This window comes from Echinops telfairi, unplaced genomic scaffold (genome assembly GCF_000313985.2).
Source record: "Echinops telfairi isolate 266 unplaced genomic scaffold, ASM31398v2 ScPeMD7_5;HRSCAF=22, whole genome shotgun sequence".
Lineage (NCBI taxonomy): Eukaryota > Metazoa > Chordata > Mammalia > Afrosoricida > Tenrecidae > Echinops > Echinops telfairi.
Window position 1 is genome coordinate 23,005,371 of NW_022103901.1, and position 17,628 is coordinate 23,022,998.

The 17,628-nt window shown below is 45.8% G+C and overlaps 1 protein-coding gene across 7 annotated transcripts in view; it reads right to left on the bottom strand.

Annotated features, from left to right (window-relative positions):
- VWA3A (von Willebrand factor A domain containing 3A) overlaps positions 1-17,628 on the bottom strand; it is a 161,407-nt gene that overhangs the window by 54,501 nt on the left and 89,278 nt on the right. For 4 of the 7 annotated variants that reach the window (XM_045286101.1, XM_045286099.1, XM_045286102.1 and 1 more), the window contains exons 1-5: positions 11,711-11,857; positions 5,274-5,362; positions 4,818-4,941; positions 320-444; positions 146-223 (exon numbers count right to left, since the gene is read on the bottom strand). In XM_045286101.1, the coding sequence (XP_045142036.1) occupies positions 146-223; positions 320-444; positions 4,818-4,941; positions 5,274-5,335 (389 nt within the window). In that variant the 5' untranslated portion in view covers positions 5,336-5,362; positions 11,711-11,857. Of the gene's footprint in view, positions 1-141; positions 224-319; positions 445-4,817; positions 4,942-5,273; positions 5,363-11,710; positions 11,858-17,628 lie in introns of those variants that run through there. The other 3 variants (XM_045286100.1, XM_045286106.1, XM_045286104.1) reach the window with 3 other exon arrangements.

A 17,628-nucleotide genomic window follows, 5' to 3' on the forward strand; every position in this document is an offset into this window, starting at 1 on the left:
GAAAAGAGAAAACTGGGTCTAAAGCGAGGAGAACTCTTCCCAAGGTCCCATAGAGATGGTTGTTTGAACAATGCCGGGGTCAGGCTGCTGAAATGAGAATTCCTGGGCTCTGGGTGGTTGGGAAGACAGGGATAGACGTACTTACTCAGAAAGCCTGGATTCGAAACGGTGGATGAGCTGGGTGGAGAAATGCACTTTCTGTCCGACATGGTTTCCCTCCTTCCTGAAGAAGCAAAGACTCCTGAAGGTGGTGCCTGGGGTCCCAGGATGTGGGTGTGTCGTGCAGGCTCAGAGGGGAGGGGAGGCTTCACAGACTTACATAACAGCTGTGCCTTGACTGATGAGGTCAGGCAAGGTGAGCTTTTCAAACTGTAAACTGTGAGTTGAAAGCCAATCTTCAGAGTCCTCGCAAGCTGAAGGCTGGGTCTTTTGCCCTTGTAGTTTCTACAAGATAAAAAACAGTTAAGTAGAAAAAGGTGGAAAGAGGCAAGACTAAGATTGTCCCAGGTTCTCTTCACACAGGTACCCAAGTGCCAACTCAAATGGATCCCACCTGCTTTAAGAACTCACCTTGCTGAGGAAACAAAGGGATGTGGGGGTCTGTGCTCTCTGACCATTGCCCTGACCACACCCTCTTTCTCCCTAACACACTTTATCAGCCTAACGGATCAATATGTGTCTAGAAATTAAAGTCACTTACTACATGCTGCCTTGTAAGAGACTGAAAATACAACAGACTTTGTCTCACAGCCTTAGCAGCAACCAGTCCCGGAAGCTAAATGACCAATGTCCCAGAACAGTCAATGATTGCCAGCTTCCCAATTTTCCCATTTTGCTTTCAACCCAAAACCAACTAGAAAAGACCAATATGCCCCCCCAACCCAATTACACAGACGTCCCATTTCTCATTAATCCACCTCCGTTTTCCCCCATGTCCTGGGGGAAATGGCTGCTCTTTTGCTCTTGCGTGGTTGACCATTCTAACGTAAGGTGGAGGGCAGTTCAAGACTGGAAGGGGGAATAAGGGATACTAGTTCCAACAGTTTCTACCCAACCAGGAAGTTTGGTCTCTTGAGCCCTTGGTATCAGCTCATTTTTCTCCTCCCTCCCCGTTCACCCCTCCCCCATGAACCCTTGATAATTTATAAATTATTATTATTTTGTCATATCTTACACTGTCCGACATTTCCCTTCACCTGCTTTTCTGTTGTCCATCCCCCAGGGAGGCCCACAAGATATTTTGCTAGGTCTAAGAAGTGTTCATAGCTTTACCCCGTATGTTCCACCCCCTGAATGGATGTACTTACAACAAAGGTAAATCCGCGGATGCAAATATCCTCGTCAAATCTGCATATGTGTGTGGGCGTCCTGCCCCTCTCCCTCCCACACTATTCAGCCTGTGGTTTGAGTCTATCACTAGTGCCATTTTACTGACCAGGAAACAGAGGCACAGAAAATTCCACTTGCCCCAAGCTTCAGAGCTACTAAGTGGTGGAACAGATCCCAATCATATAGCTCAGGCCATGCTTGATGACCAGGAGCCCCTGCCCACTCAGAAAGACTCTACATAAGGGTTTTGAGGCTGTGAATCCATAAAACAGGCTCCTCTTTCTCCTCAACCAAGGTTCCTTGCCTTTCGACTCAAAAAACTCAATCCTGGACTCAGCGACCTATGGGACAGGGCCGAGCTGCCTCTCTTGGTTTCCAACGCTGTCGATCTTCACTGGAGTAGAAAGCCTCCTCTTTCTACCTCGGAGCAGCAGGTGGTTTCCAACCACTGATCTTGCAGTAGCAGCCGCCCAATGCATCATCCACTGTACCACCAACTCTAAAAAACAAATCACTTCACTGCCATGGCGTCGATTTCCACCCAGTGACACAATAGGGTTGCATGGTCTAATTAATTGCCCCTTTGGGCTCTGGAGACCAATAGAAAGCCTCGTTATTCTCCCTAAGAGCAGCTAGGGGATTCAAACGTCTGAACTTGTGGTTAGCAGTCCACCATGAAACCGCACATTCTCTCACTGCCTTCCGGTCCCTCCCCACACAGAGCCTGGCGGGTTCGAAAGGGCCAGCTGCTCCGCAGGAGAAAAACGAGGCTCCCTGCTCCTGCAAACCATTAGAGACGCAGAAACCCCCAGGGCAGTTCTACTCTGTCCTATGGGGTGAGTCGGTTCTGACTCATCATGAGCCCCGGGACAACAGAGTGAAACACTGCTTGGTCCCGCACTGTCCTCACAATTGTGCTCATGTTCAAGCCCGTTGTGGCAGCCACTGTGTCACTCCGTCTCCCCCAGGGCCTTCCTCTTGGTTGCTGCCCTTCCACAGGGACTGATGTCTTCTGATCACACGTCCAGAGAACATGCGGCAAGCTCTCCCCATCTTGTCACCGAGGAGCACTCTGACTGCACTGCTTCTAAGGCAGATCTGTTTGTCCTCCAACATTCTTCAACTTTCAACATTCTTCGCCAGCACCACAATTCAAATGCATCCATTCTTCCGTCTTCCTTAATCAGTGTCCAACTTTCACATGCATATGAGGCGATTGAAAACACCATGGCCTGTAAGAGCCCCCAATAAAATGATGTATATAAAAAAGAAAATACCATGGCTTGGGGTAGGCGAACCTTAGTTTTGAAAGTAACACTCTTGCTTTTCAGTGTTCTAAAGAGGTCTTGTGCAGCAGGTTTACCCAATGTGGCACATCTGCTGATCTCGTGAACCACCTACTCGTACCACTTAAAACCACGCCTGTCCCACATTTAAGGAAACACTTTCCCATAAGCTGGACACTAGAGGGCACTCGTTCGTCTTTCAAAACCGAAATCCTCTTCTTGCTTCCTGCTTAAGGTGCAGTGTTGGGAGCAGTTCTAATTTGTCCTATAGGACCACTGCGAGTTGGAATAGCAGTGAGTTGGGTTTGAGTTTTTATGGTCGACTTTTCATTCATTTTTCTTCAGTCTTCCCTGCATGTAAAATGATCCTGGTATTGAAAGTACCACGGCGTGCCAACAGAACATAAACAGATCTGTCTTGGAAGAAGTGCAACCAGAATGCTCCTGAGAGGCCAGGATGGGGAGACTTCGTCTCACACATTTGCATCAGGAGAGACCGGTGCCTGGAGAAGGACATCATGCTTGGTAAAGTGGGGGGGGGGGGGCAGGGGGGGCAGCGAAAGAGAGGAAGTCCCTGGATGAGATGGATTGTCACAGTGGCTACAACAATGGGCTCAGATATAAGGGCATTTGTGAGAATGGTGCAGGACTGGGCAGTATTTCATTTTATTGTACAAGGGGTCGCTATGGGTTGGAACTTACTCGATGGCATCTACCAACAACAACAACATAGTATTTTAGGACATGGATTTTGAATCATTAACATTTGAAGATCTATTATTAAGAATATTCTAGATTTTGACTGCGGGTTATACCAAACATATTAAATATGTCTTACATATGCTCCATGTGCCTGGCACCCACAAAACGCCAAGGGTAGGCCATACATCAGGAAGGTCATCGTGAGGAAGAGATTTCAATGAAGCTTTCAGACCAGCTCAGGCTAGGAAGAAAAGCCTGCCCAGCAACCCCTGGTTAAAAATAGTCATCGAAAGCCCTATGGCTCATGAATCACAGTAGATTGCCTGAGACTTCCACTTGCTTACTGTGGACACATCACCAGGATGGTCCCATTGTTGGAGAAGGACATACTATTGAGTATGTGGAGGGCCAGCGAAGATCAGGGAGATCCTCAATGAGCTGGCTGGATACAATGGCTACAATCATGAACTCAAATGCACCAATGACCATGAAGATGGGGCAGGCGTAACCACGCTTCGCTTTGTTTTGTCTTTTCTGGTACACATAGGGTCACCGTAAGTCAGAGCTGGCCCGGGGACATCTGATAACAGCCTGCCCCACGTGAAGGATGACTCTGGAAGATCTTGGGGTTGAGACAGTCCATCCCCTCTGTCCCACGGCTGCTCATGTGTCAGGCAAAGGAGGGCCCAGAGGTGGCTGGCATTGAGTGGTCCTTGCACACTTGTATGTTCCACCACATACATGGATAAACTTGAAGCTGAGTTGAAAATGAGTATTTTTTTATATGACATTGAATGATCTAACCCATGTCTGAAGTCTTGGGAAGATTCTCTTAGGCTCTCAAGACTACAGTTACCTTTCCTCGTGTTCTTTATAATGCAACTTACCAAGATTAAGAAAGCAAAACACAGCTACTTTCCTGGTAATTGTATTGCTTTTGATCAACTATCATTTCAAAGATATTTCCATTGTAGACTAGGGAGATGGTATGGCCAGCCTTGCACTGACAAGCATTGATGACAACTGCTTCCAAAGTACAATCAGGTCTGAGTTCTACACACCTGGTCCATCCTTTAGGAAGACCGCTCTTCTCCACACCTAGAGTCAGCCTAGGTCCACGCACGGGTTCTTCCAGATTAGATGTTGTTTCCTTTGTCCTTACCCTACTGCTCTGATAGCACTCCTGAAACTCATTTCTGGGGCTAGATTTTAGGGAATTCTAAAGAAAAACACATCTCAGGAGGGAACATTTCAGAATTAAATCCTTTCGATGCCAGTCTTTGGTAGAGGTGACAACATTTGCACACACTTTGGATCACTTAATAGCATGGCCAAGAAGGCTATACAATTTCTATCAACAGTCTACAGATTCTTCCATCATTTCTAAAGGAGGAAGTTTAGAAATGAATGCTTAACTAATTATAGTCTGAAGAATTACATTGAGTGCAAAACACAACCATTTGTAAGCATGCTTCTCAGTCAAAGCAGTATGGTATTTACCAGCAAGTCCTGTGTTTGGTTTACGTGTGTGACCAGCAATCCATGATCTGACTGTTTGCCATGTCCGCTGATATCCTTCTGGTACAACTGCTGCTTCGGATCTCTGTCAGCATCTCTCCTCATGCTGTAAGACATGAAGTGATCTGATCAACGCCCCAGCCCTGAACTCCACGTTATTACTGCTCCTTCTCTTGCCGGGAGACCCTAAAGGGATTCCAGATGGATTTTCATTTTGGTGCCGTAACGGGAGGATTCTGGTAGAGTCCTGATCAAATATGAACTCTAGGCTCATAAAACAGTTTCTTATATTGTTCTGACAGGCAGATCACTAAAGCTCTGAAGTAGACATAATGACCATTGATTCATCTATTCACACTCCAAGGCAGCTAGCTCCCCTCAATTCCCATAAGCAAACTTTGATGATTTTTCATTTGCAAATTCAGAGAAGATACTTACTGATGGTTTTCCTGAAATGTATTGTCTTCACTGTGAAAAGCGTGTCTTGTTTGTGTAGCCATTCTACAAATACTTTAAAGCTTATTTTCCTAGGGAGGAAAGAAGACAGAAAATGAAGGTAAATGCAGCATGCAAACAGTAACTCTGTTCTGCTGAACAATTTTTTATTATTTCAATAAATACATATTGAAGACCCACTGGGTATGAGGCATGTGTTCAGTGCTGAGTTTACATTGGTGAACAAGATAACAGAGATGATCAGCCTTAGCATTGTGGCCCAGGTGACTTTTTGTTGTGGGGTTGTCTTGTGTATCACAGGGCAGTGTGCTGCATCCCCGGCCTCTATCCACTAGGTAGCATCTCCTCCTCATTGTGACAACCATTGGGCAGCTTCCAGCTTGGCAGTTGTTTACCCAACTGTCCATGGCTCAGTCATCATTCTAACCACCACACACCTTGGACACTCTTCAGATAGTCGACACTCCGCTACATTGCACCATTACTCATTATCCAATGTCCCTTGAGAACAAAATTGTTCCCAGTTGAGAACTACTCAGATAGACATTGTCTTTGTCCATACAGAGCTTCTATTCTAGGGGTGGATAAATAGATACTAAAATGTAAACATATCCAAACTTGTGGCAAGTGCTATTAAAGAAAGATGATATGGGAAAGGGTAATAAGGAAAGTAATCCAGTTTGCATAAGTACGATGGATTTTGAGCTCTGACCTTGAAAGAGAAAGAGGAGAAGGCCATGTTCAGGTTAGGGTGAAGGCTAGACTAAGCAGAGATGAGAGGTGTCAAGACCCTGAGGTAGGGAAGAACTTGGCTCTCCAGGTAACTTACAGAAGACTATTTGGCCAGACCACCAGGATTCCAATACCAGGATTAGAGGAAGAAAATAATGAGTTCTTCAGGCACTGTGTCTGCACTCCAGGGGACGAGGCTCCACAGCTACCATTTATTGAATTGGTGGTACACATGTGTCCACGGTAGATCAGATTCTCCCTCTGGGCATTTGAAATTAAAAGCTGTGGGGCTGCCACGTATATTTCCAAGGTAAAAGACTACCAGAGAAAGTGGAGGGAGTTTCCTTCATTGCCTGCCTTCCCATGAGGTACTCTCTCATGCTTCCTCTTTCTCTGCCCATTTCTTCTCATCTCCTTCCCCTCATCCACCTGAGCATAAGTTGATGTTCCTTGTGCCTAAATCATAGATATTCTTCTCACTTTCCATCCTCTCCCCAGGCAATCTCATCCATGCCCAACTACCAATGAAAAGCCCAGACTTCTAACTGTATAGGACCGACGCTGGCTATCTCCACCCAACTGCCAAAGGCGGAACTCATGATGTTCTCTAGAAGCGGATCCCCCTTCCCCTGTTCTCGAGTTCCTCTACTTCGGAGGCAGTTTACCTCTGTCAAATCTCTTCACCTTTCTCTGTCTCCACTGACATTTCTCCAGCCTAAGCCACCAGGATCTCGACCACGGACAACTGCAGTAGCACCTAGCTGGTCTTCCAGCACCCCCACGGTGCTCTCATCAGATCTTTTCTCCTCTAGAGTGATCCTTTACAAGGGATCCGATGCTACACCCCTTCTTCTATTATTTAAAGAAGGCTTCTCTTTAATTCTAATGTGAAGGTGGAGAGTCATCTCTCTAACGTTTCCATTCCACCACCCCAGCCCCGTTTGTGGAGTACTACACAATTGCCAAAATCACCACCCCAGCCCCATTTGTGGAATACTACACAATTGCCAAAATCACCACCCCAGCCCCGTTTGTGGCATACAACACAATTGCTAAAATCAGCAAATCAGCCAGTGCACACAGGTAATGCCATCTCATGATGGCCCCAGGGGCCTGGGTAGAACTGTGATACGGTGGCTGTGAGCTTTTGGAAGCAGACCACCTGCCTTTCATTCAAGGCACCTCTAGTGGTTTCAACCCACCATCTTCTGTCTGCACCACCCTTGAACTAGGCCTCTGCACTAAGGAATGGCAAACCCAGGCCCAGAACCCACATCTTTCGATTTCAGGGAGTGGTCTTTATCCCGCCATGATACGAGGCTGTCATTGCATGGAGCTTTATCATGTCAGAGGAGACTGCAGAACTCAACCTGCAACTAAGAAACCTGCTTTGTGTGAAACAGTTCGCCAAGGAAGTCTGGGTCCTGATTCCAGCTCCTTCACCCCTGTCAATTCTGGACTGAGCACAAACTGTCTGATAAATAGCCAAGGCTCCAAGCCAGTTTTTGTAGTCTAGGGCTCTAGGTGTGCTTTCGAAGTCTTGTGTAGTTCAAGGTCTCTTCAAAGGCCAAAATCAAAGTGTTGCTTGGAGCTGAGGTCACAGCTACAGGTTGGACAAAGGGAGGATCCAGCCCCAAGGTCTCATGAAGTTGTGGTCAGCAGTCAGGTCTTCATGGTGGCTATTGACTGGAGGGCTCCCTCAGTTTCTTGCTACATGGACCTCTCCATTGGGCAGCTTCCAGCTTGGCAGTTGTTTACCCAACTGTCCATGGCTCAGTCATCAATCTAACCACCACACACCTTGGACACTCTTCAGACAGTCGGCACTCAGCTACATTGCACCATTACTCATTTCTGTAGGTGGTTTTAGGGTACAAAAGACCCTAAGCTCAAGTTTATTTATTGAGGAGAACATGTGGTAAATCTCAAAATGGACAAAGACAACACCCAAATACAGATACATCATCCAGATGAGGGAGGCCATCAGCAGGACAGCGTGAGGGCTCCCATCATGCATTTCTGATCTAGAGTCTTTACTGCCGTCCTTGCTTGGGAACTTCCTACTCTCCTATTCCCCAGCCTCAGCAAAACAAGAAGAATGGACGCAGTGGCTGCCACAATGGGTTCAAACCCAAGTCCGATCGTGAGGATGGCCCAGACCCAGTGGCGTTTCGTCCTGTAGTGCAGTGGGTCACCGTGCGTCAAAACAACTCAATGACACCTAAAAACAATAGCATTCCCCACCCTCCTCATCCTGGGCATTTCAGCCCCGGTGCACTTCCGCAGGGAAGTCTTCTTCAGTAGCCCACTATATTTCAAGAGTCCTGGGAGTGCTGTGGGCTGGGCTTGGGCTACTAACTTCAAGGTAAGTGGTTCAAGCCTAGAAACTGCTCCACTGGAGAAAGAGGAGGCTGTTTGCTAGAAGAATGGTTTTAGGGATCCTACGGGGTCACGGAGTTGGAATTGACTCAATGGGAGTGAGTTTTGTCAGTTTGGTTAGTTGGTTTGGGTTTATAGGGATGTTTATAAAACTGTGCTCCATTCTTCCAAGCACTTAAGGTCATTTGGGACGATACATTAATTACTGTGTTTTGGAAATGGATGCATCCCTTCCATTAAACTATAAGCTACATGCGAGCAGGAGCAGGTAGACACTGGGATATTTGAGGAGGGGAATAAAGAGAGTGAAGATTGTTGAGAAACTCCCTTAGTTCTTAAATTTCCAAATGAATTCCCAGGTCCTTGTTAGAATTGACTTCATTCCGTTTTGGAGTTCTGGGCTATACTCCATGCCTCAGCCTCCCCCAACTTTGTGGGTAAGTGAGCTCAGTTAGGTTCCTATCATTTGCAACCGCCACCCCTCAACTGGCTAAGACACAGCAAGTGAAGAACATCCCAAACTGCAACACGCACATTCATTTCGTGTGTGTCTTCTTATGAAATCATGAATTAAATAACCTCGTGACGGCTCAGCAGCTTGATTTTCTCTTTGGGGTCTTTCATCTTGCTTTCAGAGGAAGTTCTGTTTGGGGGGGGCACCAAAATGATATGGCAAGTTCTGAGAAACAACCACACAAACGGCTTCCTATTGGTCACCTTTGCTGGAAAACTGCTGGCAGGGACTGTTAAGCTAGGAATGCCACTAGGAGCCCCGTCGGTGTCTCGGGTGTGTCTTTCCATGAGTGATGCTCAGCCCTGAATGGATTCAGGGGCAGCAAGACTGATGGAGGAGGGGATTTCAAAATAAGAAGGTGGACTGGCAAGAGTAGGGTTGGGATTTCCCATCTGCAAAACGGAGCGGGGGTCAGGTAGTAATTGCCTGAAGAGGATTAAGTGAAATTGGGAATGTAAAGATGCTCTGTAAAATCCAAAGTACGCATCGAAACGTAGCATGCCATGAAAAGGTACTGCAGCACTTCGGCACACAACCCTGAAGTGGTTATTTGCTCCCAGAATACTTAGAGAGTGCCTATCAGATGCCAGGGGAACCTGGTGGCATAGTGCTTAAGCAGGACGGGTAAGAGAAAAGGTGGTGATTTGAAACCGCCAGCAGTCTGCTTCTGTCAAGACTGACAGATTGGAAACCCTCCAGAGCAGTTCTATTTTACAATGTCCTATCTGGTCACTCTGAGTTCGAGTTGCTGTCTCAGCAATGGGTGACACCAGGGAGATGACAACTAGAATAAATCACATGGCATGGTTGTCAGCGAGTGTTAAAAGTGACTTCTGGGATCTGGCCCTGTGTTCAATGACTTTGGGATCCAAGGAATGGATGCTGTCAAGAAGCAAGGGGTGGATAGCTTCATTTCATCTCAAAGCTAGAGTGACACAATGGCCTTAGGCTGGAGCCCTGATGGTATAGTGGTTATGTGCAGGGCTGCCATCTGCATGGTTAACAGTTCGAAAGCACCCACAGCTCTTCTGGAGAAAGACTGGGCTTTCTACTCCCGTAAACAGGTACAGTCTCGGAAGCACACAGGGGGGTCGCTATGAGTCAGCTCTGACTTGATGAGAGCAAGTTGGGTAAGAGAGTGGCACACATTCATATTTGGTCATTTGTGTGGTTTGAGCAATGTGTTCAGGTTTGTCATAGTCAAACCTAATTATGGAGTGGACCCCTGGTGGCGCAGTGGTTAAAACACCAGGCTGCTAGCCCAAGGTCTGCGGTTCAAAACCCAGCAGCCACTCCATAGGAGAAAGATAGGGGAGGCTATTTCTGTAAAGATTCATAGCCTTAGAAACCCCAGGGAACAGTTCTACTCTGTCCTGTAAGGTTGCTATGAGTTGGAATCGATTTGATGGCACTGGGGATTAGATGCCAGAAAGAGCTGAGAGAACAGGACCCTCAGCCTTAGCCTCAGGCTGATGTGAAACCATGGTAGAGAGGCCTGCTTTGAGTGTCTTATCACAAGTAGAATCCCCTACACCCTGCTTTAGTTCCCCCCCAAACATGTTTCACAGTCTGATATTATATATTGACTTGGCCTATTTATTATTTATTGCCTCTCTACTTTCTCCTGTAAACCCACTATCATTAAAATCCATGAAGGCTGGGACTCAGTCATGTTCACTGCCATAACCTCTGCATAAAACAGCTCCTTGAACAGTCCAGGGGCCCTGTTGACACACTAGGTAAGCGCTGGGTGGCTAAGGGAAAGGTTAGTGATGAAACTTTATACAGCCTGGGCTTCTCAGGAGGAAGAGCTGATTGTCTGCTCCTATAAAGATTCTATCCTAGGAAACCCAATGGGAAGTTCTACTCTGTTACACGGAAGTCTAGAATGAACCCGATGGTGCCGAATAACAGACCGCAGTAGCTATGCAAAAACATCTGTAGAGTTACATGCACTCCAAGCGGGTCCGAGTGTAGGCAGTGGTGGGTGGGCCACATCACACTGAAGAGAAAACACACTAACTGGCCTTTGGGGCACAAGGGACTCTGATTATTGTGTAATACAAATAAACGTGTGGCCAACTTTCTGGCTTACACATGGCAGGACCTCTTATATACTTGACTAGGATAAAGCCAGCCCCAGGCATTTGTATTTTTACATGTGAAATAGCCTCCAGTCTTGCCCCATCGAACCCATCGCTTCTCCCTTAGGCTGATCTTTCTGATCTTCAGAGGGCTACCTTTTTAGACCGTCCACCTTTGTTCTTCAGTGCCCTGGGATAGTCAAGCTGGATCTTTCCGTGGAGGCTTGTCAGGCCTCAGGAGCCTGGATTACCTCACCAATTCACCCTTCAGTTTTCCCCTCTCCCTGGCAACCTTAGGGACACACCCTGCACCTTCACACCTCCATGCCGTTATTCACGGGAACCTGTGTTTAGGAAAGCCGTGCCCTATAGTCTGACAAGAGGCCTTTTCCCTGGCCGTCTTTCCAAGAACCCCCTAAACTGCTCCCCTGTCCCCGAGGAAGAGATGGTATCCTCTTGTGGGAGGGCGTCTCCTATTGTTCGATTCCCACGCTATGTCTCTAGTCATCGAGGTCTCTGTCCCGCCAGCTCCAGAACTTTCTTGTCTCCTGTAGTCTTATTCCCAGCATTTAGCTGAATTCCTGGCCTCTCGGAACAGGCGTGTGGAAGGCCCCACAGGCTCCCTAAATCTCACTCGGTCCAGAGCTGAGGGTCAGCGTTCCCCACATTCTCTTAGCACCTATGTCAACCCTTTCCACACTCACTCTCACCTGCATTTCTCCTTTCATTTTTCCATCTTTGGGAGAAGGGGTCTCCTGGTCACCCTCGCTTGCTTCCCACTTCCACTTCCTCCAAGCATCCGCACAGAGCAGCATGCCCTCCCGGGAGTGTTAGCTGGTCTCCACGGTAACCGACTGCACCACTGAGGCTTTGGCGGGGAAGAACGCCTTGCTCACCTCCAGGAAGCTGTTCCCACTTTGTTAATAACACGCCCACCGCAGCCCCCCTCACCCAGGGCGCTGTGTTCCTCTCCAACGCCACGAAGCCTGCAGGCAGGATTGGGACAGTTTGGGAACCTGTGGGTCGGCAGGAAGCTGTGGTTCAGACCTGTGATTAAGAGAGCTGCCTGCCTGGGCCTGAGCCGGGGGTGGGGTGGGGGTGGGGAGGTGTTGCCACGTGGGAAGGGCGGTGACTCTGCCCGCCCTCTTCAGGTTCCCAGGTTGCGCCAAATCCTTCCTGGGAGGGTGGAGCAGCCCCTCCCCGGACAAACCTGGCTAACGCTGCAGGAGATTCAGAGACCTCCTAGTGTCAGAGAGCTAGCTCATCGACTGCAGTGATTCTTAAACCCACGGGAGCCACTGGAATTACTTGGGTTTTTGCTAAGGAAACATCACATCCATCCATCCCTACCCTGGAGACTGATCCAGAACAGTGGTAAAGTGTGGGACCACGAATTTTCAACCATGGCTCTTCTCAACCCGGGGGTCAAACAATCCTTTCACAGGGGTCACCCGATTCATAACAGTAGCAAAATGACAGTGATGAAGTAGCAACAAAAATGATTTTATGGTTGGGGGGGTCACCACCACATAAGGAATTGTATGAAAGGGTTGTGGCATTAGAAGGTTGAGAACCACTGCTCTAGGTGATTGTGATGCAATCAGACCTTGGTCCATCGTTGGAGACCTCATGAACTACTTTTTTGTAGAGGTCAAGAGAGCTGACGTCATGTATCCAAATGTCAACCAGCATGGGACTTTGTTTTTCTCCTCCAAGTTATTTTTCAAATCATTGTCTCTTTCTGAACTTTTAATCATCTAATGGCCATCATGTAGTAGAGAACTCCCATCAGATGCTACTAACAGTGGCTCCTACAAACGGAGTCCACAAAACCCCTATCAACCCCGCCCCTCAATAGGGAAACTACTTCCCAATCATCAGTCACTCTGGGTCGACTAGTTGGAGGTTGAGAGCAGCAGGTATGAAACACAGGGCAGGGGAGAAGGGATACCAGAGAGAGAGAAGGGAACCTACGATGCTGAGCCCCACAAATGGCTAGGCTGTGAGCAAAGGAGGGAGAGCCGTGTGTCCCCTGTGCTGGCAATACTGAGCGAAAGGGGCTCGCTGACTTCGAGCCACTGTTTTGGAGACATGGGAACTCCCAGGTAGTAGATCACTCTCACAACTTCCTTGGCCACTTGGATTTTCAACATTTTACAAGGAGGAAAATCCAGCGGTGAGAAGCTTTTGACACTGTACTGCTGTCTACTACATGAGCCAGCGGAGCTTCCCTCCTGCCCCATGTCTGCAGACATTCTGGAAGTACTGAGACCAGATAGGGAAAGCATGGTTAACCTTTCAGTCAAGAAGAAAGCTGAATGTGGGCATCGTCCTCAGCTTGCTCAAACTGCTGCTTAGGGCTGGCACCAAATATGGCATCTAAGAACAGTAGGCATTTCTTTCTCTTAGGACCTGATCAGAGTTGATTCATTTCTGTCCTTAAATTTTTTTTTGTTTTAAAAAAATTTTTTTTTGAAAAAAAAATTTTTTAATTTTATTTTGGTGTGTAACTTGGTGCCATGATCCAGGAGTATATGATGGGGTATATCTTGTAGTTGTTCATTTTCAAGCCAGTAGCATGTGCTCTTTGTTGGGTGGAGAAGTAGCCTGAAGTCCACAAGCCCACTCTCCCTGTATCTACTGATTTTTAACAGTTTTATTGGCATATAATTCACATATCATACAATTTGATAGTTCAACCACATCAAGAAGAGCCGTACAGTCATCACCAGTCAGTTTCACAACATTTTCTTCATGGTGGTGCTCATTGTTATTAGCTCCCCATTTCCTCCCAACCCTGTCATACCCCCAATGGAACTTTAATCCAGTTACTGTCTCCATAGATTTACCTGTCCTGGATTTCACATACCCCACAACAATAACAGAGTAAGATAGATACAAACCTCAATAGAAAAGCAGAGAATTTAAAAAAATTTTATTGGGGGCTCATACAACTCTTAGCACAATCCATACATCCATCCATTGTGTCAAGCACATGTGTACATATGTTGTCATCATCATTTTCATAACATTTTATTTCTACTTGAGCCCTTGGTATCAGTCCCTTATTTTTTTTCCCTCCCTCCCCTCCCACATGAACCCTTGATAATTTATAAATTATTATTTTGTCATGTCTTACACTGACCGATGTCTCCCATCACCCACTTTTCTGTTCTGTCCCCCTGGGAGGGGGTCATATGTAGATCATTGTGATTGTACCCCCTTCCGCCCCCTCACCCTTCCCCTCCTGGTATCACTACTCTCATTATTGGTGCTGAGAGGTTTATCTGTCCTGGATTCCCTGTGTTGCTGCAAGCTCTTATATGAATCAGTGTACATACTCTGGTCTAGCCAGATTTACAAGGTAGAATTGGGGTCATGATAGTAGAGGGGAGGAAGCACTAAAGAACTAGAGGAAAGTTGTATGTTTCCTTGGTGCTATACTTCAACCCGAGTGGCTCATCTCTTCCTTGTGACCCTTCTGTAAGGGGATGTTCAACTGTCTACAGATGGGCTTTGGGTCTCCACTCCACACTCCCCCTCATTCACAATGATATGATTTTTTATTCTGGGTCTTTGATGCCTGATACCTGATCTCATCGACACCTCATGATCACACAGGCTGGTGTGCTTCTTCCATGTGGACTTTGTTGCTTCTCAGCTAGATGGCCACTTATTTATCTTCAACCTTTAAGAACCCAGACACTGTCTTTTGATAGCTGAGCACTATCAGCTTTCTTCACCACATTTGCTTATGTACCCACTTTGTCTTCAGCGATCGTGTCAGGAAGGTGAGCATCATGGAACGCCAGTTTAATAGAACAAAGTGTTCTTGCACTGAGGGAGTACTTGAGTAGAGGTCCAATGTTCATCTGCTACCTTAATACTTAACATATAAATATATATACATAGATATATTTCCCTATCATTATATATAAATATATTTATATATGTTTATGCCTGCATTTAGATGTCTATAAATGCCCTTTGCCTCCTAGTACTTTCCTCTATTTCCAAAAATCAGAAAATACAAAAAACAAGAAAAAATTTTTTTAAAGTTTTATGATATAAAATCCTGCTACACAACCACGTTGTTTCAAATCCCTCAGAAACCCAGTCAGACCAAGGGGCAACATCTCACTTCACCCATCAAGGAAGTAACACTAATGCAGAGAGTTTAACAAAAAAAAGAGACGGTTGGAAGACCGAACACACATTTAATAAGTGAGAGACATCTCGCATACTCCCTTTTTCCTTTCACCAAAGTCGATAAACACACTAACTGGGAAAACTCACAGCCATCGAGGGGAGTCTGACTCACCACGACCCGAGAGGACAGAGCAGAACTGCCCCTGCGGGTTTCCGAGACCGTAAAGCCTTCCCAGAGTAGAAGATCACAAGTTGCTCCTAAATAGAGGACCTTGTTTGGTCATTTGCATTCCACAGCCAGGAGCAGCATAGATTTAGCTGCTCACGTCCAAGGCAAGGAATCTGCAACGGGGACAAGTTGTTTTTATTTCTTTCCGTTTTAGCCAAACGACAACGTGGGGTAGCAGCAGAAGGAGTTCTAGATTTTAAGACAAAGAACCTAGGTTGGAAATCCAGATCCGCTAACCCTTAGCTCGAGAACCTTGTCAGTTGTTCATCTGATTTATAGTTTTCTAGTCTATAACATACTAAAGGGCCTTAAAAAATTCATGGAAAATGAAAAGATAATGTAATTTAAAAAGTTTTATTCGCACTTCATCCACGTCATGCAATTCAATAATTCAATCATATCAAGAAGAGTTGTAAAAGCATCACCACAGTTAATTTAGAACATTTTCTATTTCCTTGTACTCATTGTTAGTAATGTATTTTTTTAAATTGGGGCAAAAATATACACAACAAAGCAGTTTCCAATTCAATAACTTCTACATGCATAATTCAGTGCTATTGATTATATTCTTTGTGTTGTACAATCATTATTGATATCCTTTCCCAAATTATTCCACCACCATTAACATACACTCAATGGCCCCAATGCAAAACCTCTTCCTCCTTCACCCATGGAACGCGTTGGTCAAGTTTGGTGAGAATGGAATTTTTCCATGAACATTTTGATGCCCCTGAATACCACATCACAGGAAAAGGACTAAGTAAGTATGGAACTTTCTGTGACTAAAAGCTTCAGTTCACAGAGCATTGTTTATAATAGCAAAAGCCTGGAAAAAAATCTAAATGGATATCAACAAAGGCACCGGTAAATGGAAAGACCAATTGGATTATGCAGCCATTATAAAGAAAGATATGTATTTAAAGCTATCATAAGTTGAAAAAATAGTAGTCAAATATATTTTTTGTTTAAACAACAATACACACACATCTTGCTTAATGGCACTAAAATGTCTTTAGGACCCAACAGACTGTCAACAATGGCCATCTCTATAAGACAATGCTGCGGGGAGAGGACTTCAATTTTCTATACTCCTGTTGATTTTTCTTTTCGCTATGTAAAGTATATTTTTGTATACTAGTGTGATCGTTTTGTGTCAACTTGGCTGGGTCAGAGTCTCAGTCGTTTGGCAGTTTAGGCCTTGCCTATGATGTGATTTAACACAACGTAATCAACTCTACGAGAGGATCTATCTAGTAGTAACCAAGCAGTTGTGGCAAGATTAGGGGAGAATGTAACCTTATTCAGGTCGCAGTCTGATGCTGTTCCTCAGGGGTGTGGCCTATGTGGTATAAAAGTTGACAATGTAGACTTGCTTCCTACTGGGCTGAACCCTGCATCTGGCTCTACTACTGGTCTTTGGACTTAAGCCAACAGCCCACCATTTTGCCTGCTGACCCTGGGAGCCATCAGAGCCTGATATCTGATCTACCAACAAGGGATTCATCCACTTCTGCACCTACCAACCATAGTCTTTCCGCTTCCTGGTTCATCACCTTGGCCGCAACACAAGTCAGGAAAATGATCTAGCTTAACATTTGACCTGCAGATTTGCACCAGCCTTTTCTTACCTGTTTCTACAATTGTGTGAGGCACCTTCGTGACTATAAATTTCTTTATACATGTGTCACTGGATTTGCTTCTCTAGAGAACCCACCCTAACGCACCTAGTTTAGGGTCACAGGAACATCCCTTTCACAGTAGCACCTAAGACAAGAAAAAGTTATGGATCATGCTGAAAGCAAAAATCGGGGAAAGTATTAGAGTGGTATGTGGGGGTGGGGTGGGGAGGAGTAGGGATAAGATCACATTGAATACATCCATTTTGCTACATTATTAACATGTGTAGTAGTTAAGCTGATCCTAAGGTTTTTTTAACCTAAGTAGTTCTCCAAAAGATATGCAAATGGCCAATAAGCACATGAAAAGACGCTTGACACTGCCATCCAGGAATTGCAAATCAGAATCTCAATAAATTACCACATCATACCCACAAACAGCGGTTCTCAATCTGTGGGTCACGATCCCTTTGGGGGTCAAATGACCCTTTCACAGGGGACACCCGATTCATAACAGTAGCAAAATGACAGTTATGAAGTAGCAACAAAAATAATTTTATGGTTGGGGGGTCACCACAATATGAGGAACTGTTTGAAAGAAAGGGTCGCAGCATTAGGAAGGTTGAGAACCACT